General features: G+C 35.5%; 1 protein-coding gene across 1 annotated transcript; it reads right to left on the minus strand.

The window, feature by feature from the left end:
• Positions 1–371: 371 nt before the first annotated feature.
• On the minus strand, positions 372–26,056 carry LOC145684885 (cuticle protein 19-like). The gene is made up of 3 exons (XM_081757238.1): positions 25,606–26,056; positions 3,754–3,834; positions 372–641 (listed from the first exon to the last, which is right to left on the minus strand). The coding sequence occupies exons 1-3, from the start codon at positions 25,624–25,626 to the stop codon at positions 402–404; spliced, it is 342 nt and encodes a 113-aa protein (XP_081613364.1). The 5' UTR covers positions 25,627–26,056; the 3' UTR covers positions 372–401.
• Positions 26,057–27,810: the final 1,754 nt, after the last annotated feature.

Here is a 27,810-nt window from a genome sequence, read left to right on the forward strand (position 1 = left end):
CATTCTGTTTGTAAATATTACAACGTGCATATTGCTGTGTGATGGAATCTGAAACACCTTGAATTCATTTTCCAGCAAATCTGTATTGAAGATATGATGAAGTCATAAGTAATCAGCCTGTTTGAATGGAAAGGTTGATTTTTTTTAATCTCGTATAGTACTCATTATCAGTGTGTTTCACAAGTGGCTAGTACAATCGAAAAAATCTACCATTTCCTATTGAAAACTGTATTTTTCCAACCACTATCCCCTCTTTCCAGTTTTTATATCTTCACTTATATATTATTTTCTAGGACTTAAAGAACATTGTTTCAGGACTTTCTCTTCAAAGGATTGTGGACATGAATTATTCTTGCTGGTGCTTTATTTATATTTGTAGAATACATTTTCTTAAAACATTGTTAACCAAGGTATCCAACACCTCCGACCCCAGCGTGGAGATTTCCTCCAACTCTTCTGACAATTGCATTAAATCCATTGATGTCATCAGCTCCGTATGTGACAATTCTACGACTGCCATCAGGTTCAATAAGGCTGTATTGTCCTCTGACGACTGGACCATCACGAACTTCAGTCTGTTGTTTGTTGTCTCCTGTGAGGCGGTCACTCACTGCATAGCCAAATTGATATCGCGGGTAGGCCTAAATGAAAGAAAATTATTGAGATTGATTTATCTATTGATTTATACTAATTCAATTCTTTCGTAAATAAATATTTCATATTATAATTTATAACAATTTATGTTTACCTAAGTGAAAGATGCGTATGAGGGTCATTTCATAAATAATACACAAATTTTGTGACTTACCTTTTTATCCTTTGGATCTCTCTACAGGCCAATATTATCTCCTTGCTTGGTAACGACGAAATTTCAATGTTGTGGTATCATCAGGGACGTCGTCTTTGAGAAGGTTTCGCATGGTTCGGGTAACGGTTCGAGAGAACTCTTCCAAACATGGAAACAGGCGTCTACGCATACTTGGGTTGTGTTGATTTTCCTTCTAACGTCCCTTTTAACAGCGAGACTACATGAGACTACATCTACAGATTAATGTGGAATAAGAACCACATGATTTCCTGCAGAATCGAACCCAGATCTTTCAGGAGCTTCTCCGTAGCTAAGCGGTCAGCACACACGCCTTTGGAGTGGGAGACCCGGGTTCGATTCTCGGCAAGAGCCTATGTGGTTCGGATTCCACGTTAATCAATAGGTCCACGTCTCATATAGCGTCGCTGCTGAAAGGGACGTTAATCTCAAAATCATCTCAACTCAACCAGATCTGTCCCGTAAAGACCCTTACGCTCTACGCATATTTATTACAAATTTGGGGAAAATAGTAGGGGAAGTCATTGTACCTGTGAAACTTTTCGAGTCTTCGAAATTTTGCTGCTAATATTCAGCACTTTTTCTCCAAATTTTTGTGATATATTTGCAGTGCCATCTCTTTGCTATCAGATAGGATGACTTTTAAACGTGTTGCATAATTACATTAGATTTTATAGAATATAACAAGAGCATATCCGTTTTGTTCATACGTAAATTTTGGTCGTGTACCATTGAACAGACCCACTTCTACATTTGAACAAAGAGATAATTACAATGTTTCCGAGGCAATAATATAAAAAGAAGTCGTAAATATTTACAGTTATAAATTGCAATAAAAGGTTTACCTACAAAAAGTTTCCCAGAATTAAAATTTTATTAATTAAATTAAAAATTGAAGAGAAATTCTAACAAAAAACTTGTGAACAATAAAGTTAAGCATATGCAACTCTTAACATTATGTTATACAAAAAGTGAATATATAGAAACTACTTAAAATTATAATTAAAAACTTTATATCCTAACCTAACCTATATAAAATATATCAATTGTTTTAACTACTTACATTGTGTAGCTTTAAACAGTATTATTTATCGTTCAAAGGTACAAGATGCAATAATGTTCATACGTGCAAGAGGGTCACCATTACGAAAAAAAGTTCTCCACTAGCTTAAATATTGAACAGATGTTAAAACTAAAAGTATTACTGTATTCACCAATGATTCTACCCCAAGTTTGGACAAATAAATATCACAAGTTGCGAAAACCGAAGAGCACAAAACTCAAAAGGTAACTACAAAAAATCTTCGTTTTGGGGTGAAAAAATTAAAAGGAATATTACACGGTACAATAGTCAGTAAACAACAGCCAAACGCGTTTGCAGTGCATTTTTCATTTAATCTTTCAAACTAATTTTTATCACTGCACCTAGATAGCTCTGCATTCGAGAAAAGCACAGGTGTTCAAAGGTACATTGTTTCAAAGGTACAACGCCTTCCACTAGTCTTGTGGACACATATCTGGAACATAGGGTTCATCACGTAACATTTTACAACCGTATTTGAGAAGTTGCTTTAAATGCGCGCATGAGCCTTATCAAGGAAAATCAGTGAACCCGCCCTGAGTAACTGTGGTCTAGTTTTGTATATTTGCTGCTGTGACACTTCTTCCACACGAAACTCTCTTCGTTATGATAATTCCTTGGTGATCGTAAGTAAAAATAATGATCTTCTTAACGTTTGATTGAGATGTGGAATATTTTTGATTTTGGAGAAGATGGTTCTTTCCGTTTCTTTTATTATGATTTCAACTCCAACTCAAGATCTCTGATCCACGTTTCACCAATAACAATAATGCGGCAAAAAGTTCTGACTTTAGATGTAAAATCTTTCCTTCAGCACGTTGCATTGTTCAGATATTCCTGCTTCTGTTCTACAATAAAGAAGTGGGGGGAACCGTCAGGAGTTTTTTTTTGTTTTCTGTAATTCACTTGTCAGAATTCGGTATACTGACACACATGGGCACTTTGTGGTGCTAGAATGTTACGCACATGTCTCACGCTGATTCAAGTTACTTGCCACAAATTCCACACTTCTTTGATCTGTTGATGACTTCAGCCTTCCTTTTCTTCTATCATCTTTTATGTTCACTTGTCCGCTACAGAAACGATTAGTCTAATGTGAAACTGTACTATGGTCCATTATTGTATCAACACAAACTTCATGTAAGGCACTGTGATTTCTGTTTTTTTTTGTCACGTATAGTTTAAAGTTTTATGTATAAGCTCTGATCTTTAACAGACACGTTACTCGAGACACCTGCCACTTCCATTTCCAAACTTGTCACAGCCACAGTGTGTTGACTGGAGAGCGTATAAGCGTACGTCCCTTATCTCGATTTTATCATCCATTCTGCAGTGTTGGCATAAAGGACATTGTTTATGAATTGAATCCTGTATATAGGTAACTATAATTCACAAACCATTTTATAAAATATACAATCTAATATTTCATCAAAAGTTAGCATTAGAGCAATTATTATTATATAATATTGATTTTACTTAAGTAAGATATTCTAGTAAATATTCGCTTCCTCTAATATGTTTCTAATGTTACTTTTGCTAGTTTCCGAGTCCTTTTTATTTGTAAAAATGCACGTAAAAGACAACGACAAATAAATAAGAAAATTATTTACTATTTCGTTACTTCGAAACTAATTCTAATTGAAGTTTCAGTTTTGAACAAGTGAATTTTTTTCTTTGCCATATGTTTTAAATAATTACTTCGTTTATAAAATTACATTACTAACTTACTAAATTTGTAAGCTACTACTATATTAAGCGAAATCAAGGACTGCTTTCATATATATTAATAATTTGAAATCACAAAATCACTTATAATGCTTGCTTAATGAAACATATATTAACTTACATAAGAATCAATTCCTCCTACACCTCCTAAAACGCCAACTGCATAGGCAGAAGTTGCAAGAGTGATGAGAGCAAAAATGATCTGAAAGAATGAAACAATATATACTCTTAAAGTGTTCATATCGTTTAAGATCAAACCACATACAAAACTAGCAATCAAAACGAAAGAACACACAAGTGATGTAATACATGTTCTATGTGGACTACAAATCGAAACACTTAAACATTCTTATTATTGTGTGTTGTATATCCTGTTGTGTGATAGTGAGTAGTACTTTGAACAGGGTAAAATGGATTTGAGGATGTATTAGGATAGCGCAGGTGGTAAGATAAATCTTAGAAATTAGTACATAATAAAAGAGGACTAAATTATTTCAAAGCCAATGGTAATATTGTGACTTCGTTACTTCCCATCACCACTGGTTACTCGAAAATGTGGTTCTCAGAAAATACATGTATAATGCATATGGCTAGAGTAATATGGTTTGATGGGTAATTTTTGGTCCTTGTTTTATGCATTATTTGACAATGCAGCCTCGTAGACTCTCGATCGTCTATTTTCTACACTCAAATTCACTGCCAGTGATTATTTTGGAATTTGCATAATGAGTTGAATTGATAGCATATGCATATGTGTTATGGTCTAAAACTCTACTTAGAAAGAAAGGGCAGCTATTACTATTATCTGAGATTCTCTATGTTACCTGTATGTTTTACGTTCTTAAGACATTTTAGTACAATTGTACTTACATAATATTGGTGAGTGGTACTTACTGTGTAAGTGTTCATTTTTAGTAATTAATTCGTATGAAGTAATTTGTTAAACTGTATTATGTGCAGTCTGTCCAGAAGATTTTATTTGATTCGAAGCGGAAAGAAAGCTGACCATTTCACACAATTAGGAAGGATATAATTTGTATCTGGGTTACCTAGTTTAGTTATTAGATTTATTGTTTTTCTTTTCAAAAAAAGTCGCAAATATATATTAGAAATATTTCAGTACCATTGCATCAGAAATGAATAATGAAAATTGTGATCTTTTAATAACTACTGCTGTTAATTAATGTAATGTGAAAGAACAATTTTATATGAACGTTTTACATGTTAATTACATTTTGAATGGCATTTCTAAGTGAAAATTTCCTGAATTTGTTCCTTCACTTCCTGAGATGTTTGTATAAAAATGGTTGACGGTTTTTCAGGACAACATATCTTCTCCAAAGTTTCTAAGAGAAACTGAGTAATCGATTCCGACATGGTAATGTATTTAGATATAATCACATAATTGTTATAAGATTTATCGAAGTTTTACAAATTCAAGATAATAGTTACTTTATCTTCTTCATAAAATTATAAATGTTAGTTTCATTGTAAGTGTTAGCTTTGCTGCCAATGTGAAAATATTGTAAGTTAGGTTTTACAAATACCATGAATCTATAATTGGATTTATGAATGAAAAATTACATTTGTCTCTCTAATGACTCTCACCATAAATACAAGCGAATATTAGAATTGAATAGAATAAAATGTGCATGGATTAATATATAATTGATTGAAGTACAACTTCACAAAATAATTTCAAAGAGGAATAAAGCAAATAATGTCAGTAAGCTGAGAATATTCCTTGAGTAAACGACTTCCCCTTTGGTTTAATCATTTGTATTTTAATGTTTGGCATATGATTTAATATGTTTAATATTACTCACATAATATTGAACCAATAGAAAGATTTTGGTTTGCGTAATTTTTATTTAAATTCAATCCTGGAAGAGTGTTGCCCGATAAAGAGCAACTACATGTTACGAGTGTTTTTCTCAGGAAAGAACAATCTATAACACAATGCATGCATATTATTGCCTGATTATTTATTGAAAAATTCATCACTCATTTTTAAAATTTGACTAAATTATTGTGACACATAATTTTTGTTTGTTGAGATTTTTAGGTTTTTACATGAGCTTTTGTTTTTAGAAAATGTCCGAAATTCTTACAAGATAATTCTAACGTTACTAAATCGATTGTGATTGCGGCTAAGTCTCTTCATTATCATTCTACTACTTTATAGAACACAAATCATCGAAATGGCATTCTGAAATATGATACGTACAAATCACTGTAAGCCTGATAACAGATAACCTTTTATTAGACTTCCAACTATGCTACGCATTAATGCCGAAAGCCTTATGGAACGTCTTTGTCCATGCGTCGTCTCTCGACAGATATCAGAGCAAAAATGGTAAGAAGTTTTGAGATATGGTTTCCTGCAATTAGTTCAGCGTCCCAAGAATATGTTCTATCTCGCCAATTAACTCTCATTCAAGTTAAAAGTAGATTCAAATCAGTGAATTTCGGTTTCAACGTTTATCGCCATAGAACGAAAACGATATCAGATAGCTAGAAACGATTCATCGTCTAGAGACAATGAACCATTGCTATCAGAACAATTTACCAAAACCTAAAGTGATTCAAATTTTAGATTACTTCTGGTTTCAATACCTATTTCCACAGAGAAAGAAAGAACAAAAAGGAAAGAGATGTTGAGATTATGCTTTCTGTAATCGATTCATTGAAACACTAAAATAATTTCATATATTCAAACTGGAAGCAATTTCAACACTTATCGTCATACGACAAAGAGATAGTAGATAGCTTCAAGTAACTTTCTGTAATTCAATGTTTTTCAAGAGGCATACAGTTACTACCTTCAACACTAAACCAAGTTCGGAAATGATTGAAATTTACTACTACTTTCGGTTGTAATACTGACTTCCATAGAGGAAGAACGGTTAGATATCGAGAGGCAGTAACTTGCAAACTATTCATTTTTCCAAGAATAGGCTATATCTTCTTCATCAATAGCTTCGATGCTGAGGTCCCAATTGATCCCTCTACTTATTTTATCCTCTTCATCAGCATGGTACTCAAACCGGAAGTAGTTCAAATTAACCATTTTGTGTTTCAAATCTTAACACCTTAGTACAAAAATGCTTTCAGTTAGCCAGAAGTGAAATTTTACAAACGAAAAAAAATCCCAAGAGAACATATAAACACAATCCATCACTCTATCAAAATTAGAGTTGGTTTAAATTTACTAGTATTTCGATTTCTGTACTTATTTCAGATAAGCGAGAATGGTAAGACTTCAATAGGCAACGTTTGCAATGGATTTTGTTTCTCAAGAGTAGGTTCTATAACGCTTTAACGAAACAGGAAGTAGGCGAAATGTATTATTACTTGAAGTTTCAATAATGATTTCCTTAGAAAACAAAAAGGCTAAGAGATATTGAGATGCAGTTGTTTGTAATTGATTCGCTTTCCCGAAAATAGACTCTACCTTCTCCTTTTACCATTTATTAAAACAGAAAATATTTTAAATTAAAAGTACTGGTTTCAGAATAATAGTCATAGGTGAAACGGTAATATACAGCGGCAAGTGTTTTCGCGCAATCGAATTGGATATTAAAAGAACATACTATCACAACCTACAACAGTTTACCAAAAACCGGAATTTTGAGAATTTATTCTTACTTCCGGTTTCAAGGTTGACTTCCTAATAGAAAAGCGGAACGAGGTAACTAGTTTACTTATTTTGAACATCGATTCAGCTTCCCATCGATTCAGTTGGTTTCATCTTTAACCATCAGTTTAATCCCGAAGATGTACAAGTTAACGATTTCCGGTTTAAGTCTTTAACGCCAAAGAACAAATACAGTAAAGTATATCGATTAGGGAAAATTGCTTCTTGATAGAGACTCAACATCCGGAAACATGTTACATGAGTGATCTAATTAACCTATTGCAACCAATACGTTGTAAGTCTACTGTACTTTCACACTGTGAACCAAGCTCACTTATTAAATATCTTTTCTTTCGTCAAATATGTTTTCAGTTTAAGAATAATTTTGCTTATAATATCATTTGATGTGTCTTTAAGGCAATTAAATTTATTTTGAGAAATAGTAATGAATAGCAAATCCACATAAGCCGTTTTGTATATTGCAGATGACTTCCACACTTATTTTTTTCGTCCTGATGCTTGTTAGTACTTGCTACGGTATGTATGAATAATGTTTTATAAATTATAATTCTTAGTCACGTAATATCTAAAAAGTTTCTTAAATATGCTTTAAAATATAATGGAATTATTGAATTACTAGAGCCATCATGTGCACCTTGAACCAAATGAAAGATGGCGGAATGACATTTGCATTGTCTTAGATTAATTTAGGAATATAGCATTTATAATTTATATTATATTAGTAACTTACTACAGTAGTTACGATAAAGTTTCAAAATGAAATTTACAATTACATTGAAGTGTACATACTATTAAAATTCTACCTATTATATTCCTTATTACACAACCAGGAGTTCTATTAGCTATGCTATCTATATTTAGAGCACTGTTTAACTCAATATTAAGATAGGTAAGATTTAATATGAAAAAAAGTGTAAGACTTAAGTTCATTTAATGAACTGTAGGTAATAATAATAGGAAATAGTAGATTTTCTGCAATTTGACACAATGCTACTGAGTAGAGTTAGGGAAAGAAATATAGTGATGACAATAATTACCAATTGGTGGCAGGTGAGAATGTTTTGTCGGAGACAGGAACAAAAGCGAAAAATATATGATTTCTTTGTGAGAATTGCATTCGTGTCATGAAACTTATAGACACATGAAACTGGGAGTAGACACGTTAACATACACACACACAAACAGGAAATTTATGACTTAAACATACTTGAGGAACAGTAGCCTCAGTGGGGAAGTAAGTTGAAAATGGTTGTTTAACTTATTTCGTCTGGCGCCATACGGCAAACATGGGTCATTACTGAATTTACCGAACAAGTAAATAATAAAGTACATAAGAAATAAAAATTGAAATGTTACTATTTGCTGATATCTAAATATCGAGAAAGTTAGTATTAACCTCTCATTATTTTAATACTTATTTTTCTCCTTTGTACAGAGCATTCATACCGAGTAACTTCATAAAGAATGCGAATGTGAACCTTTTGTTTACTGGAAATAAAACTAGTTTGTAGTTATAGCAAACATTACTGAAAGTTCTCAAATGGAGACGTCATTTGGGTAAGACAGGAGGTCAATTGCTACCTTCTGCGTTTAAGAAATACTGACAGTTTCGCCAATTGTGTTCTAATATAATAATTAAAGAAATCATGAGACTCACATACCGTGTTAGACGAGGTAGGGTAGCTTGCTTCCCCAAGCAAAATCTGTAATGACGCTAATGTCTTAAACAAATTTCCTTGTAGAATGAAAAGGTTGTTTTCTTGTTACTGTATTTATTCTCCCAAAATAAGTGTCGAATGTATTAACTATGAGCTACCTGGAGGAGCTGTGAACTAATTACAACTTCTAGTGCACACAACAACTACTGGGAAACACTAGAAACAGCTTTACATATTTTATTCAGATGTTACTTAATGCAAAATAATGATCTCTGAATAAGTAGAAACATGTTTCGTGTGATTTAAGAGAGAGTCATTATTTAGTTTCAATTGTCTTCTTGAAAAGACATTAGAAAAAATCAGGGCGATATGAATTACCGAAAAAGTTTTCTGTTACATTTGGAATCACTGACGGCGCTTGGCTCGTAATAGTAGGAGGGCATGAAGGGAGGCAAGAAAAATTCGCGGGAGGCTAGGCAACCATATTTGTTTTGCTTTGAATATCATTATTATTGGTTGTACGTATTATTATTATTATTATTATTCATCCGTTGTACATAGAAAAATTGTAGGGGAGGTGAAGATGGGGAGAGAAAATACATTGGGGCACCCTCCTTGTCCCCATTGCGCAGCCACTGATTTGAATCCTCAATATTTCCTCTATGTACACTAGCGTTTAAGGGAACATATCGAATAAACCATATTTCCTCTATACTAATGAATATTAATTATATAACTTATTTTCTCCAAACTGTTGGGACCACTTATGTTTGTTAATAGTGTTATGCCTTTATGTAAATTGTTGTCTAATATATTTGTAGGAGTACTTCTTGGAACCGGAGTAAGCAGCCAGAATAATAACAGAATTTCACTTCGTACTGTTCCTGTAGTTGGAGCTATTGGCGGATATGGTCTTGGTGCTACTGGACTTAGCGGTGTTGGAATCGGTGGCATTGGAGTTGGCGGAGCTGGTCTAGGTGTCACTGGATTGGCTGGTCTTGGATTAGGTGGTCTTGGTGTTGCTGGTTTAAGAGTGGGCGGGTCCGGAATCTTGCTTGTTGGATATGGACCATGGGGTTATGCTGGGCAAGGTCTCCGAGGAATTGGTATCCTTGGTTGAGATATATGGAAGTATTATTTGTAAAATACGATTAGAAATATATTTATGCAATTGAAAAAGAAAATCGTTTTTTATATTAGTGGAAAATCACTGTAATATTGTACATAATTTCTAACACACTATTGATAATTCAGTATATGTTTATGTACCATGAGAAGCCATTATTGTAAGAAGCATAAGAATTTGAATTCCCAAACGTATTTGAAAGGGACTTTTCTTATAATGGAACAATAACTACATATATTCGCTATATGTGTCATGCTTATTCTTGACTATATTTTTTAATTGTTGGTGTCTTTTCCTACTTTTATAATCTCATACTATAAAGGAAGACACTAGACAACTAATTTATTCACTCTGTCACACGTCCATACCTGGCCGTCAAAGAATAGGATCTAAGATTTAGAAAAATATCCAAAAGACAGAAAATTAAAAGAAATATTTTATGAATCTGAAGTAGAACCTCAATTATAAGTCACAGAACGGACAGACACTGAGAGATAGTTTTGATGTCAGCGACCCAGAAACTATAAATTCCAACTTCCATTCGCAAAAGCGTATACATTTGAACAGCGAAATAAAAGTTATTACTCTTTCTATTGTTATTTTTACGAGTAATTATCTCAAACAGCTTCAGTTGGATTAAAAAATTACTATAAATTTCCAGAATACATTTCAGATATTTTTGGCAAAGAAAATCATTTTCAGCTAAATTTAATTTTTGGGAATACTACATATATAGAAATAAAAAAAAAATGGTGAACCTAATTTAAAACAAAGTAATGTGCAGGAATCAAACAGTTTTGGATATGCCGTAAATTAATCAACTTCGAAGCGAAATTCGCGCTCTAGTTCAAGAATTATATTTATAAGGAAAATTACAAGAAATAAATTTAGAAACGCTTGATTCTATATGCACAAGAGAAATTAACAAATTTGGTTATTTTGGTATATTTCATTATACAGCAGTTTTCATCACAAGCAGTGTATATCGGAAGTTTTGCGCATATTTTTAAGGATTTCGAAATAAGACTTATATTCAATGTGCACCATCTTTTAGATGCCTTCATTAAAATATTACAGAAATCAAACTCCTTCTAAAAGGGTTTTCCAATACCCCCTCTGAACAACAATGTAAACTACACATTATTCTTCCCCACTATAATAAACCAAAACATCAGGTTAAAGGAAAAAAAGAAAGATGGAATTATTACTAGTAATGAATCCAGAATTAATACGAAATATTTAAACCTATCAAATTGTGGTTTGAACGTTTGGTTAAATGTCAATTGTTTAAAAGCTAATGAAAGCGAATTATGAAAGCAATACGAAATTTTGTTACATGAAGTACACACAAAATTGAACACATTCACAGTAAGGATAGGGGAGTAATAAGGAAAATATTGTACAACTTTAATTTGTCTGTAATCTCCTTCCCTACACAACAGTCCCTCTTCATGTTACTGACCAATCTTTTTATAAACAATAAACCACAAAAGTAGAAAAGTACTGCGTTCTCTAAAACTCTCAGGAATTGTAAAGAATACAAAATTCCTCTGGATAAGACATAAATTTCGTTATTGTGTTCTTTATAACTTCGAAAACGTTTCACGGATGAACAATGCTCTTAGCCTATTAAATCGTACATTTTCTTGGACTCTAGCTGACACGATTCAAAACAAAAATCATTCAGAATTCTGATGAGCTGAATGTAAGGGCGTGTGGAGTAGAAGTATACAAAAACTCAGATTTTGAGGTTTAAATAAAACTCAGGAAAGATTTCAGAACTTTTTAATCGCCAGGAAACAATATAAAATTTTAATAAAGTTACTATATTCGAATTAGTCTACATGAGCAGAAAAATATTTATGTCGTTCGATCGTAACTAACTGTTGAACTATATACAAAGAAAAAATACTAAATTTATATGGAAGTTATTCATGAAAACATGAGCAGAAGTTTAGAGATTTACGTATCTTTGACGTGCTAGCAATAGTGTTAATGTGAACCAAAGGATAGTGCTGCGTACATAGATTGTTGTTTATCATGTATCAATTATTATTAGCTCAAAAATTTTATAACTTTTTGCTGCTTTTCATTTTTCTTTGAACTGTACTGCAGAATTTATTATGAATATTTAAACTCGGAATTACAAGATACAAGTATTACTGATGTTTTTCTGAACACTATATTACCACATATTTAAATTTCAAGATACATGTTCTTGGAATGCATTGTTAGAAGGAAAAGCTGAACCACATGAAACTTAATATTGCAGTATTACAGTTCCTCTAAAGCTTGAAAACGAAATGCCCCCAAAAATATCTGATGCCATAATTAGAGTACCAAAACCAAGTTCCATCAAAGGAAAATTCTTTACTTGGATTAAACGTTTATGCATTAGAACTTTCATTTATTACTCAGGAAGGGCTGTTTGGCTGAACGTAAGAGATCATACATATATACTGACTGTTTTAGACCAAGATATAGTGGTCCTAACAGAATCTCCAAATCTCCAAAATATGTTATCTGATTTGTGAATAATTATTCATATTTTTTTTACTGGTATTTCATAGCTCCACTCAGAGCTACGAAATGGAATCGCTAATCATGTTCACTCTCATATTAAGGTCTTAATTTACTTGATTGACCAGTGATCTGGATCTAATATGGAGTAGAGACTGTAATCTGAATTACTGTAATCCTGGTATCCCTACAAAATGCAGTGTTGGATTTAAGGGAAATCGTATGCATAACCCATTGACAGACACAAATCAAAATATAATCCAATAAATCACACTCACGTAATTCATCTTAAACATTATAAAATAGATGATTATTGATTCTCGTGAAAAGACATACCATGAATCGCTTAAAACAAGGAAGATCTGGGTGACACGAAGGCACATGAAACTTCAGCACTGTTGCACTAAGAACTCGTAAAATACATAGACGCAAATATTATACAAAGAAGCATTGTTTGTAGGAACTAGTATGTTTAGCCATTCACTTTTCATCCTGAGATTATTTCAATGAAAAGTCCACATTAAGTTTAATTAATTCTTGAAAAAATATAACTAAATTACATACAACTTAAAAGATTATCACTGAAGACACACTATTAAATTATATCTTCACTACGAGAGAATTCGATTCTTTGAAGACACACTTACCTAAGACACTGTGAGCGTGAATGAATGAAGAGTCAAGAACTGATTAAAGGAAAGTAATATAAGTAATGATTGTATAAGAGAGCTTCACTTCCATTTTTGTTGTGACGAAAAACACATTATCTTTAAATTTAATTTAAGAATAGTATACTTAAATATTATACAACAGTGTCAGCTTTTTTTACTCGGAGAAATCAGATGCTGAAATTAATAAATCTGATCACGAGCGAGTTGGATGATATATATGAAGCGTCAAATGAAATACAGTGAACCATGGACGATTGAAAGTGAGGTGATGTGAATTCAGTACGAACAACTGCAGGGAGCTTCAAGGACGTGGACAATGCTCTCTTTAAGTATCATTGTGACAATTAGTCCCACAAGAAAATCCTATCTCCGTAAGAAGATTAATAGAATCCTTTCTAAAAACTATTACTAAATTACTGTATATACAGATTTGTCTGGTTTTGAAGAAAGCTGCATGATCCAAATTAATATTTTCAAGAAGGAGAGACCTTGATTTTATCAATGAACCACCATATGAAAAAGCTATTATCTAGAGTTATTGCACAAGATAGTTTCCGGACGAATGAAGCTGGATAAAGTTCTTCATGCAGTTTTCATTTTACCCTCGCCAAACGGAAATGAAATCTCATATCAATACAGAAAATAAAGAAAAATAAATACATATTTTTAGAATATTAAAAGACAAATACACACAGCAATGAGGGCTCTTGAGGATAGTCATACCCTTAATACTATTACCTTTAAGCACGAGAAACTTCGATGACATCAACCACAGACAACTTCCAGCTAATGGCTCATTTTATCTAAAACAACATACATTCAGATTGCTTAAGGGGTTTTCAGGGAGAGGGATCGTTTCTCTTTTGACTTCGCTTCATGACCATAATCTAGTGGAAGTAAAACCGGATAAATCGGATGAATAATAAATGCTTTCTCAAATATTATAACTAATTTACATTCAAGTTGTACAAGGCAAGGCAAAAGTCTTGATACGCACCTATAAAAGTCGAATGACGTCAGAAATCATAATGTCGTTTGGTATGGGGTGTCTATAGGTGAGGTTGCAACTTATAGGAGTTAGAAGACAGCGTCGAATCTACTGAAATCCGCCATCTTGGTTTTTATTATGTTTTCCAAATCGTAATAGGGTCATATCAAATATCACTTTACACTGCTGCTTGCCGTTTTCTAAATAATCCAATCCATTCTGCGCAATCCATTTTACGATATGTTTATTTCTGTAGGAGTTATAACCCGCTAAATTTTGGGACACTTGGCAGAGTCGGTATTACAGCATATGCTCAATATGACCTTCATTGCGCTGGATACACAATCGGAGTCTTTTTTGCCAGTCCAGGTGCACACGTCGCAGCGTCTGTAAGATAACAGAGGAACACGTGTCCTCAATACGCCGGCAGAGATGGCCTATATTGTTGATTTTAACTCATACACAATTGATTTCAAATGACCCTACAAATAAAAGCAAAAAGATTTAAGACAAGGGGACCGTGGTGGCCATTTCATAGGACCCTTCTTACCTATCCTGTGACCTGGAAACTGATCACTCAGAAATTGTCATATGTGAAATGTCATTTCTCTCAAGATGACGGATATTGAAGTTAGCAGCAATCAATGTGGTACTTTGTCCATCACTCGTTAATACAATTTCAATGGATTCCTCCCGTGTAAGTGCCATTGTATATCACTTGTAACAATAAAGCAAAATGATCCTCTCCTTGCATTTTAAAATTTAACAGATCGTAACTCCTACACAAAATAATATATAGCAAAAACCGGATTGCACGAATATATTCCCAGGAAAAGGAAGTGTAAAATGATATGCGGAATGGTCCCTTTCTAGTTTGAAAAACGTAACCCAAATCCAAGATGGCGGATTCCAAAATGGCCTCCGCTGTCGCCATAGCTTCTATAAGACTTGCCTCAACTATACACCCTATACCAAACGACATGATGATAGCTAAGACTGTTCAACTTTTATAGTGTGTATCCAAACTTTTGCATCACCCCGTACTGTTCTTATTTTAAAACTACTATCTTCAGTTTAATCACAAGAGAAAGCTCAATGGCATCAAACCCGATCTCCATGAAACACTATTAACTAAAAAGCAGTATAAAAAGTCAATGCATATACTGAAGGAATCTAAACAGGTAAAGAAAACAATGAAAATTTCAGAAGGGGAAAGACGAGGAGGTTCTTTAACTTCTCTTCGTGAAACTTTGTTTAATTGTGTAAAAATATTTTGAGAAGTTCGAGTGCGACCGACTGCTTAAACAGGTAAACAGCCGTTAATCCAGGCAGGTGTGTATCGCAATATGAAAACTTCTAGTATTTTATATTAAAAACTACCGATTTTAAACAACCTTTGTACCGTTCTACTTTTTCGCATATTTACTCATACGTTATTTTGTAGTACTTAATGCATATGATTTCAGTACTTCTTCAGGTATATGAAAGTGTTGAGGATCCGGTCTCTTGGTTCGATTCCCGGAGGATTCACTACGGAAGAAAACATTACTATTTTTTTTATTTTTTGATTTATGTAGTCTAAAGGCTCAAAGAGCATTTTGTATTACTATTCTTTTCTGTGTTATTAAACCCAGCATGAAAGGCAAATGTCCTAGAAGTCCCTTACCTCTTCCTCTTCCGCTTATGCAGCCGATTGACAAACAAATGAGACGCTGAATCTTGTTTTCCGTGTCTAGCTTCCGCAGTCAGCATTGAGGAAAACGTTCTCCTGAGGTTTGTGTTTTCTGTATTTACACCTAGAGTAAGAGATTCCTGCCTTCCGCTTTGTCTTCAAGTTTTTGCCGGGTTCGATCCTGATGAGTCTGGGCTTGGAGGACATCGCCTCTGATGAGGTCGGCCTGGACAACGAACTTCGGAGTGACGTCGAAATGATGAGGTTGACGTGGGTGGCGTCTAGAGAGACGCCTTGACCATATTTGGAAGACCACATGACAGGAAGGAGGGACCCGGAAAAGCGGAACTGAAACAAAACCATCGGACAGGGAAGCCTCGGGGAAGAAGTGGTTGGATTGTGGACAAAGGAGCTTCTCCGTAATTCTCTCGCGTTGGCTAGATACGCAATCATGGATTGTTTTCATCAGATTAAGGTAAAGTACCTTTTTTGCCAAGCAGTATTCGAACACCAGGCTGTATAAGCTCGCCCCTAGAAATTCATCACCTTTGCTCTACCATTCCTATAAGTTTGCCATGCTATTTTCTAAAAAGAGTTTGAGTTTCATTTCAAAACTTATCATTAGATGCATATCAGTATAAAACTTGGCCTTCTGCTATATGACTAGTGTAAAGTTAGAAAATGCATTTTAGTTGGAACGAATATTAATCTCATTAGATCTCATTGGTTTACTCTTAATGTACCTTCCCGACATTCATTCCGTTACTGGAAAAGTCAGAATTCCAGTCACGTTTCATGGTGGAAGCGCCTACGGTTTGGTCTCTGTGAGTTCTCTCGTTATTTTTAGAAATTTTGCCTCCCACCTATTTGTTTAGCACTAATTTGGAATTTCCCCCACCCTTCCACCCTTGATTTAGTAACGATGTCTGGTGTTAGAATCTGACTTGTCTTTAATTTTAAGTGATATTATTTGTGATTTTGCAAGTGTGTGTATTTACGTTTTTTATGTTACGTCAATTTGCTCAAGAGTGTGATGTTAGTGATGATGCTTATAACGATTTAGATTTAACAGAATATTTTGAGCCTATTGTTACTTCCTCCCCTGGGCGCGTTCATTATACTAGGCAGTGTTTTGATCGCATTCGGCGTAATTTGCGGTTTTCACATTCCATCTCTGATATTGAGGCACCTTCTAGTACTTCTTCCTCTTTGTCATCCGACATGGCAGTTGGTGGTCAACAAGACAACCTAAGTATGCTTAGTCACATCTTACGACCTGAACCGTTTTATGGACGAATGGGGGATGATGCGGTCCATTATGTTGATCAGTTCGAGGTTTTGGCCCAAGTTAACAATTGGCCGGATCTTAAGAAAAAGTGGATACTTGGTTCTTTATTGAAGGGTCCAGCCGCGTATTGGTTTGATACCATCTCAAAACAACCAGATTTCCCAGCCATGACTTACGACCAATTTAAAAATAAATTCAAGGATGCCTTCAAAAACGCCTTGTTGCCTCAATTAACTGAACATGAGATGCGCTCCCGGGAACAGGCATCCAACGAGTCTGTATTGTCATATGTTTACGCAAAGAGGAACCTGATTCTTCGTAACGATAAAGAGGCTCCAGTACAGAAGCAGATTCAGCTCATTATTGATGGGTTGATCCCAGAATATATGCGCATTGCAATCAAAAAGACTTACACCACGGTCGAAGAATTGGTGCAAGATTTATTAGATGAGGAAAAGGCAAGAGTTTTATTGGAAAGGAAAGCGATCGAAAAGCTCGTTAAACAGAATCCTTTTCTCTCGCAAGCGCCAGTTCAGCTGAATCCGCCAGAAAATTATGAAGGTCGTGGGAATGTTGTTCCTCCTAGTCAGCAGATTGATCGCTCTACGCGGACTTTAACCTCTGAAGCTTCCGCTCCGAAGCTGTCAGCGGACGAGTTTAAAGACCAGTTAGCGAATATTCAGAAGCAACTAACTCAGTTGTCGTTGCAGGGTCAACATACGCAAAAGAATGCAGGTACGAGAAATAATCCTCGCCGTAATAATAATAACAACAGAGGAAGACGTAATTTTTCTTCGCAACAGCCTAGTCAGCAGCAGTCTGAACAACAAACACGTTATGCCAGTCAAAATAACAATAGTCAGGGTAGGAATAAGAAGCCCATCATTTGTTTTAAATGTGGGAAGGAAAATCATATTGCAGCCCACTGCCTGAGTAATTTAAACTAGTTTACAGGGTTGATGATGGTGGGCCATCAACTCCTAAGCGTATAAAAGTCCCCCTCCTTCTTGAACGAGCTCTTCCACATATTGTGATTAGATTGAATGGTAAGGATAGCCCTATCCTTCTAGATAGTGGCTCGCAGATATCTTGTATTTCGGCACAGATGGTACCTAGTAAGGCTAAAATTTTTCCAACGTCTAGTGTTCTAAAGGGAGTTACGGGTAAGACTTTACCAGTTAGTAAGATAGTCTTGGTTCGATTCCAGGTGGGGTCGAAATATTTCTGTCATCCTTTTAGGATTATCCCTAGCTACCCGCACCCCCCTTTATTGGGACAAGATTTTTTGCTAGCTCACGAGGCTGATCTGAATCAGAAAGATCGTTCATTAGTCATTTCTAGGTTTGGTAAAATTCCTTCTGCCACCTTGCCTCAGTCTTCACATATTTGCAACGTGTCTGCTGAATTTGCAACCATGATTAAACCAGTGTTTAAAGTTGTGTCGTCCACGTGGCTACCGCCTCGTTCGAAGGTCCGAGTTCCACTCCGGAAATGTTATGATTTAGTGGGATCTAGGGAGTGGTTACAGCCCCTTAAGTTTGTACCTGGGGTGGTCAGCCTTCTTTTTCAAGAATCTTTTGTGGACAACGTTAACTCGTTTATTTGGGTAACTAACCCTACAGACAAGACATTTTTGTTGTGGAAAAATAAGGTTGTGGGACTTGCTGTAGACAAAAATAGTGAACATTTGTGTACAAATGTAACCGAAGAGACTGACTCTCAATCTCATGACATACCTGGCTTTGACGTAACCCGTGTTAATGTAAACCCAGAACTGAGTAATGATCAGAAACGGCAATTGTATGACCTTATCGCTGAATTTAAGGATGTTTTTAGTTGGTCTCCCGATGACTTTTCGCAGGCTCGTGGGTACGAGCACGATATCCAACTCAAGGATCCTAATCCTGTTTCAGTAAAGCCTTATACGATCCCCTACCATCTTCGCGATGCCGTCAGCGACCAGATCAAGTTACTTTTGAAACAAGATGCTATTAAACCGTGTCACTCGCCGTGGAACTCTCCGATCACTTTAGTACGCAAGAAAAGTGGTTCTTATAGGCTGATTGTGGATCTGAGAGCTGTTAACAGTCACGTGATACCTTCCAGCTATCCTGTACCTTCTATGCAGGACATTTTAGAACGTTCCAGTGGCCATAGATTCATCTGTCTTTCAGATCTCACATCAGGTTTTTATCAGATTAAATTGACAGAAAGGAGTCAACTTATTACAGCCTTTTCAGTCCCGGGTGAAAGGCAATACTGTTTCAAGGTCCTCCCTATGGGTTTAGTGACGAGTCCGAGTGCTCTTAATGACGTAATGAAACTTACACTTGAAGGTCTGGAAGAAGATTCAGTTTATTATTATTTAGATGATGTAGTCTGGGGGGCAGACTCATTTGAGCAGGTTCTTGCTACAACAAGGAAGTTATTTCAAAGACTCCGAGAGCGTGGTTTGAAACTCTCCCCAGAAAAAACTAAACTGGCGCATTTTTCATTAGAGCTTTTGGGACACGTAGTTTCCCAGCAGGGGATATCAATCTCCGACCGGATTACTGACTCTATTAGAAATTACAAACGACCTAAGACGCAGAAGCAGCTCAAGAGTTTTTTAGGATTGTGTTCCTTCGTTCGATCTTATGTGAAGGACTTTTCGACCATCGCGGAACCCCTGTTAAGATTACTTAAGAAAGAGGTTCCCTATAAATGGACTGCTGCGCAACAAAAGGCATTTGAGAAGATGAAAGAAGCTATCATCTCCGCCCCAACATTGATGAGATACCACCCCAACAAGGATGTACATGTGTACTGTGACGCCAGTTTGCACGCGTTGAGCGGAGCGATCCTACAACCGGAAACTGATAAAGAAGATGCGCCCTTGGTGCCCATTGCCTTTTGCAGTCGAGCGTTGAGTCCTCAGGAGCGTCAGTACCACCCTTACCATCTGGAATTAGCAGCAATCATCTTTACGCTGCGTCGCTTCAAGTATTTTCTTTTAGGAAGACATTTTTATTTGAAGACTGACTGCCTTTCGTTGACCTTTCTTCGTCAAACTAAGAATGTGGCAAAGTTCGCACGTATCATGGCTGAGTTGGAGCAGTACCAATTCACTATCTCGCATGTGCCCGGAAAAATGAACTCTTTATGTGACACCTTGTCAAGAAATGTAGACTGTCAAAGAGACTTAGAAGATGAAGAGAAGAACCTGGAGGACCCGAGAGTTTTCACGATCCAACTCGATGACACGCTGAGAGATGAGCAACGCAAGGACTCCTACTTCAAGGATATTATCTCCTTTTTAGAGGGAAGTAAGGATCAAGACTACAACCTAGAACGCCAGGCTCTGTGTTTTGAAATTAAAGATGGCATTTTATTTCGGAAACACCGCCATCCGTCAGGAATTCAGCTATTGCCAGTCATTCCATCGACTTTAAGGGATAAAGTTTTCCGATCCGCACACGAAAGCACGTTGGGTGCATCTCACGCTGGTTATGGGAAAACGTACCAATTACTGCTACGATCTGTTTACTTCCCTTTCATGAAGAAATTTGTAGCTGACCGTTGCCGCCGATGTCAGGTATGCCAGCGCTTCAAGAAGACGCCTGGGAAACCGCCCGGAGTTCTTCAAACTATGCCTTCTGTCCCACCTTTCTATAGAATAGCCCTGGATTGCGCGGGTCCCTACAGCGATGCAAACGCCCTTCGGCACAAGTATTTAGTGGTTGCTGTCGATTATAATACTAGATATGTGGTAACGGCTACAGTTCCCGATCAAACTGCAGCCACGCTCGCAAGCTTTTTGTACAATCACGTTTTTCTAAGATTTGGTCTCTGTAAAGAAATTTTGGTTGATCGATCTACGGCTTTTACGGGAATGCTTTTCCAAGAATTATGTAACATCCTTGGAGTTGAAATCAAGTTCGTTAATCCCTATCAGCATGAAACTTCTGGTCTCGTAGAGGTCCAGATTAAACATCTAGAGGCTTTGTTAAAGCGTAAAATTAACCCTTTAGACCATGGAAGTTGGGTTGATCATGTTCCTGCGGTTACCTTTTCCCATAATGTTACAGTAAATTTATCTACGTCATTCTCGCCTTTTTCCTTGCTCCATGGCTTTGACCCTTATCTCGAACATCAAGCCATGATTAATGGACCATGTCTGTACGTTTCCAACGAAGACCGTCTGGCAACACTGCAAGAAATCAGGGAAAGAGCCCAGGACAAACTGTATGATCGTTTCTGTACGACAGCTAAGTCATACAATCATCGCCATGTAGCTGTCAAATATAACATTGGACAGCGTGTTTGGATCTATGATCCTACTAGGAAACGAGGTCATGCCAAAGCTTTTTCAGGTCACTATTTCGGCCCAGGTCTTGTGGTTAGAGAAGACCATGCTAACGCTTACTTTGTGAAGTATAAAACAGCAAAAGGAAGGGAGAAAATTGAATCGATTGCCGTGACCAGATTGAAACCATACTATCCAGACGACCCTCCACCCGAAGACACCGACCTGTCTGATGATGTTGCTTGTATTCGTCAGGAAGATCGTCACGATAGCAATCAAGTAGAAGACATTGAACATCTTACTCTTGTGTCGACTTTAAAGGAGCCGATCCAGTATATATACGTTACTGACGCTGAGGAATTACCTACGGTTTCGTCTTTGCAATTCCCAAAGCCTACTAGAAAACCACTTTATAATATCAACGAAGACATTAACAAGAAAGTTAGTATTTTTTATGGAGATATAGCCAAACTTAAATGCGATGCGGTGGTTAATGCTGCCAATGAAACCCTAACGCCTGGATCTGGTGTTGATGGAGCAGTCCATAGAGCCGCCGGAGAACAACTCCTCGAGGTGTGTAAAAAGCTTGGTTCACTTCGACCAGGACAAGTAAAAATGTCGCCTGGTTTCAATCTCCCTGCAGCGAATGTATTATTTACTTGCGCTCCCAGAGACAATAACAAACGCATTTTGAGGCAATGCTACTCAAACTGCATGAAACGGGCTATTGACAACAATTGTCGAACGCTCGCCTTCTGCTGTTTAGGCACTGGAGCGTTCGGTTTTGACAAACTGCAAGCAGCAAAGATAGCATTATCAACTGTCCGTAATATGCTTGAGACAAATTTGTCCGACTTCGAAAAAATTATCTTTTGTCTTTTTGATAAGGAAAACAAGCAAATTTACGATGAGTACGTTCCCTTATACTTCCCTAAGTAGTGTAAGGTGTGGTTAGAACCAAAAAAAAAAAAAATCTCTTATTCTATGTTAGTATTTTGGATTTCTATGATTCCTGAGAGAAATTTGTTTTTTTCTTTCTCTAAGAAACCATATTTCGAAATATTTTAGCTATAGTTACGTAAAGCCTCAGTGTGGCTACTTTGCTTGCGACGTTGTGCGCTCGATGTTGGATTTGTTTTTCTTTCTCCATTCTTACCTGCAAAGAAAGAAAGGATTATTACGATTTTGACCTTTTTTTTTCTCTCCTGAGAGATATATTCCATCTTATATCTATATATTTAAGTAATAATTATTTAGCACGTGCATTTTTTTTAAACCTACTGATTTGACCTATATTTAACTATGAATTTCATTTTCTGTAAGGAAGACTAGCTACCTTCCTGAGGAATCCTGAATGTGACAATTTTTAAGTACTATTTTATGACATTTACGCATGCATGCAACCTTATCGATATAGTCGAATTTTTTTAACCTATTTTGAATCTTACCGATTTAGACTTTTTTTTCAAGAATGGACGATAATTTTACTTGGCTAGGTATTCATTTTTGACGAAGTTTCAATGTTACTTCGAAATGGTAATATTTACTTTGACATGATATATTTACCTTTTTGCCTATTTTATCTGAGTGAAAGTGTTACAGAATTGCCATATAAAGCAATTTACTAGTATAAGTGAGATATAGAGATATGTGTTACCAGTACAAGGCGAATTTAGTAAAGTTTAAATCGCTCATTATCTTAAGATGGTTGTACATATGTTTTTAATGTACTTATGGTATTAATACAGTGTTTTTTCTAATAGTAATATTATATATATTCGAATACAGATATATGATAATTATATACATCACTTAATTGTTGTACATACTATGGTACGTTATACGTGACTTATGTTAGTGCATTTGGTCTATGTTATTTTTTATTTTAATTTGTTCCAGACGCTGCAGGTCCTCCTATTAATTTCAGTTGTATCATCTTCCCTAGATGTATCTATATCTAGTGGATTTTATTTTAACGAACTCCATGGACACATTTTGTATCAGCATGCGGTTCCTCTGCTGTTCAATGTGAGTTTTCAGTTTCCTAGACCTATTCAGGCTTCTTCGTTGTTTAACTCTTTACATTGTAATGGCAGTAACTCTTATTCTGTTCAGACATGCAGTTTAGCTTCCAGTTTGGATGCGTTACATACGCACTTAGCCAATAATCTTTTAACGGTTAACGAACCTTATAGAACCAACGTTCACTCTCGAAATACCCGTTCCATTTTTAATGGAATTGGAACCCTATTCAGCTGGTGCTGCGGACTAGCTACCCATAGTCATTTATCCGCATATCAACAAAAACAAGATAAAATTCAGTCACTCGTTGTTCAACTTCGTGAACAATTACTTCATAATTCTATCTTTATTCACAATGCATCTGTAACCCTGACCGAGTTTCAATCTCAGATTGGAAAAAACTTTCAGAAAATGGAGACCTTTTCAAAAACATTATTGGATCAGACGAAAGTTTTAGCAAATTCCGTACAAAATCTGGCTGATAGAAGTCAATTAGAAATTTTCTCGTTACTCGGAGAAATTTACCAACTTTCGATGCATATTTTAAAATTAGTGGAAATTCAAAAATATCAGACGTCCCTGCAGAGTTGTAGAGTGGGTAAGCTAGACCCGGTTCTTATCCCTTACAAAGTATTGGAGGATCAATTACGTATTTTAGAAGAATCGGTAAACCGTAAGAATATGTTATTGGCTATTCCGATATCTAACGTTGATGTTTATTACACACTAAAATTGCTGTCATGCGATATTTTTGATTCATATATTTTTGCACATGTAAAAGTACCATTGAGAGAGAAGGACGCTTTATTTAAATTGTATTCTGTTAAGGCCATTCCTTTTGGCTATCATAATCAGACTTGTTCGATCAGTATATCTCCGAGTTATGTTATTTTTCAATCCCAGCTGTTTGCATTTCCTATTGTTGGCTCTGATTTGCTCTCCTGTAACTTACAAGTCTCGAACTTGTGTAAAATCCCGTCTCACATTACCGTTTCGTCTCAATTGGCTAGATGCTTATATAAAGGTTTTTTTGGTTCTACAGTCCACGATATTGTGTCGTCTTGTTCATATGTTTGCCACGATAATGTGCATAGCCAACTTTTGGAATTGCAGCCCCATACTTTTGTTTTGACCCACCCTCCCCCTACGTTACAATTAGTGTCTGCCACAAATACCTCACTTTTGGACGTCTCTAGCAAAAGTAAATTTGGGTCATTACTTATTTCATTACCGTGTGATATTACACTAAAAGTTTCTGAGCATTTATTCGCTAAACCGATATTCCCTTGTTTTCACAATCAGATTTCATCGCCTACAGTAGTACATTTATTTCCTGCCTTTTTGACAGCCAATAATTTTGTTCATTTAAATCAAAAATTTAAGTCACACGAGATTTTTAATAATTCCAAACTAATTAATCTTGACTGGAGATATACTGTACCTCATTTAAATTTGTCGTCATATACTGTTACGCCCATTAAGCCTTATACGCCTATCTATTATAGACAAAACTTTGTGCCAATATTTTTAATATGCTGGAACATTATTTTAACTTTAGCGATTGGCTATCTACTATACCGGCATGATTTTTTCTTGTGTGCCTTGTGCATTCGCAAGGCTAATGCAGAGTCCTTTGCCTTAGACCAGGATGTGCTGTGGATTTTGGTACATGCTATCGAAATTCTTCTACTGCTGTTAATTTTATTTATACTTTTTAAACTATATAAACGACGTTCTGTCTTTAAACGTAAGATTAAAGACCAACGCAGTAATAGTCTACCCTTACCGCCGCCTGTAACTTCTGATAGCCAACGACCTGCAGTATCTACTTCCAATCCTGTCTCATACCTTAACGATTACGTGCCGTACTTCTGAACTAAGGAATCCTTTTTTTTTGTTTCGCCTTTGTGTTCAATGATTGTGTGTGTTCAGTGTGTTTGTTTATTTATTATACCATTAGATCTATACATATACATATATATTATAGTATTTTGATTTAATGTACATGCACTACTTTTTAAGTCTTCTCTTAGTTATTTATGGAGTTATAGAAGAGGATTTTAATTCAAGCTATGAAGCATTTACCTTAAATTCCAGTGCGCACATGGTACCGCTCAGATGTGCTTCTTTCTTCGTTTTCTGCGCACTCCAGTTTTTGAAACTTTTCGACGATGGCCTTTGTTGTTAATTGCAGAAGAAAGACATTGTGAGTTAAGAAGTAACATTATTAGTATTGCTACTCGAAGTAGAGCAAGAATAATCCGTGGGACTTTTGTCCAATTAGTAAGATATTATGTTACTTAGTTCATGACTACTTTTGTTAAGAGTATTTCTCGCGAATTAATTTATTTGACTATACGATTTAACTTCTTCGTGCAGTTAGTGAGATTACAAGTTAGCATTGTGTACAGACACATGCATTAAGTAGCAATTTATTTGCGCTTCGAACATATTGTTAGATATTCATGCAACATGCATTGTAAGTTGTGACATGTAAAGGAATTAAGGCCATGTAGTTCCGTCTCGGCGATAATTTTAGCACCTGTGAAGAAAGAATTATAAAGAATTACTTAACGTTATGTTTCTCAATGTGTACGATATTTACTAGGAAAATTTGCACACATGCCTGTGCTTATGAACTATGTTCTACATATATCGGATATTGGAATTTTTTTCTATACGTTATATACTAGTTATGTAGTACTCGTTAGTTATACATTTATTAATATAACCTATATTTTCGGTGGAAGTTATGATAAAATATATATATATATATATATATATATATATATATATATATATATCTTGTTTGAAAATTTCATCCGTACTGTGTTTACCTACGCATTCATTCTTACTTCACGTTATTCCGAACCCGTTCATTTGCTTTGTGGATTACTACGTTTTTACACCCAGAATAAAGCTTGGACACTGCTACTTAGTAGATTTTTATAACTTCAACTTTGACGCTTGTTACTTCGATTTCTGTGAGTTCACGCATCTCTGTACATCTCTCAAGTTCAACTGATAATCGCTATATTTTACCTTTTTCCTTCAGCCGATATCTCTACATTTCCGACGTTAGGCCGCGTTTTAGGTAGTATTAGTTTTGGTGTTGGGCCTATCGTTTCTCAATCTAAGCTTGCAGCAAATGGCGAGTGCTGGCCGCCTTAAGCTAGTATGCCTATTTTTAGGCTTCTTCGGACGTCACAGATCTAAATAATCTTGTGACTTTCTTTTTTCCAGAGCGCAGTTTGAGAAACTCTTCTCCCAGCGCGATTTCCCTCCAACATCTGCTATCTCTGTTGGTTAGCTTAGCTTAGTCGTCTATGAATTGTGTTTTATTTATTCTTCCCTTTAGAGATTTTTTTTAATTATTTGGACTTCAAATTTTGTTATAACCTACTGACATCAATTAAATCTCGAACAATGGGGAGCGACTCCTACTCCCACTTCTGTATTCGTAAGTGCAAGGGTCAATTTTCCTTCCATATTTCCTTTTTTTTTCTTTTCTTTTTCTATTCCCATCTCGCCTTTTATCCAAACATTCAAGCACCTTATTCCTTTTATTAAGTTTATACCTTTTATTCCTTTTAAGAGCGAAAACTTTATGTTATTTTTCTTCCTTGCATCCCGTACCATTATGGACACGCCTACCTTCTGAACGTACTTGCATTATTTTATGGATTTGTGTGATTCCCTTGCTATAGTAATTAAGTTCATTTTTACCACATATATATTATATGTTATTTTACGTATTTCAATTCACTTTTATTTTTTTTTATATTCCATTTTTAGTACTATATTTTTATGTGACTCGAATTACGCATGCACTGACGCTATGAAATTTTTAACTTATATTTTGTGCATTTCACTTATTTTTTTGTTTTTATACGCACTATCATACTCTTATAACTGTAAGATTCACAAATCTACATTATTGCAATAAAAGTTTACTAATTCAATTACTTATTTTATGTGCTAAATGCAAGTTACTTACGTCTTTTTTTCTTTTTCTTCTTTGCCACAAAACTAGGTTAGTAGCGTGGCATATTGTGACCTTCAACGATGCGCTCAACGCCAACATGCTTCACATTCTCGTCACGAGGGGCAGAACAGGCTTGCTTGCTTCTTATCTTGCTAATTACTTGCTGCCACCTGCACACAAACGAGGAAGTCAAGTCGCCGGATTCATTCTTCAGCAATCATTGCCTTTGTTTTTGTTTTTCTTTCCCCTTTTAAGAGAAATTGAGTTTGTTTCCCTTTTAAATCATTTTCTTAGTCCTTTTCAGG

The sequence above is a fragment of the Thermobia domestica genome, chromosome 5 (genome assembly GCF_964235325.1).
Source record: "Thermobia domestica chromosome 5, izTheDome1.hap1.1, whole genome shotgun sequence".
NCBI lineage: Eukaryota > Metazoa > Arthropoda > Insecta > Zygentoma > Lepismatidae > Thermobia > Thermobia domestica.

Bases quoted from the DNA above. Each gene is read 5' to 3' on its own strand.
- LOC145684885 (XM_081757238.1), bottom strand. From the start codon at position 25,626: ATGTGCGCACTGGAATTTAAG. The intron at 3,835-25,605 runs GTAAATGCTTCA...TCATTCTTTCAG, and splicing joins TGTGCGCACTGGAATTTAAG to ATCATTTTTGCTCTCATCAC. The intron at 642-3,753 runs GTAAGTTAATAT...TCTTTCATTTAG, and splicing joins TAGGAGGAATTGATTCTTAT to GCCTACCCGCGATATCAATT.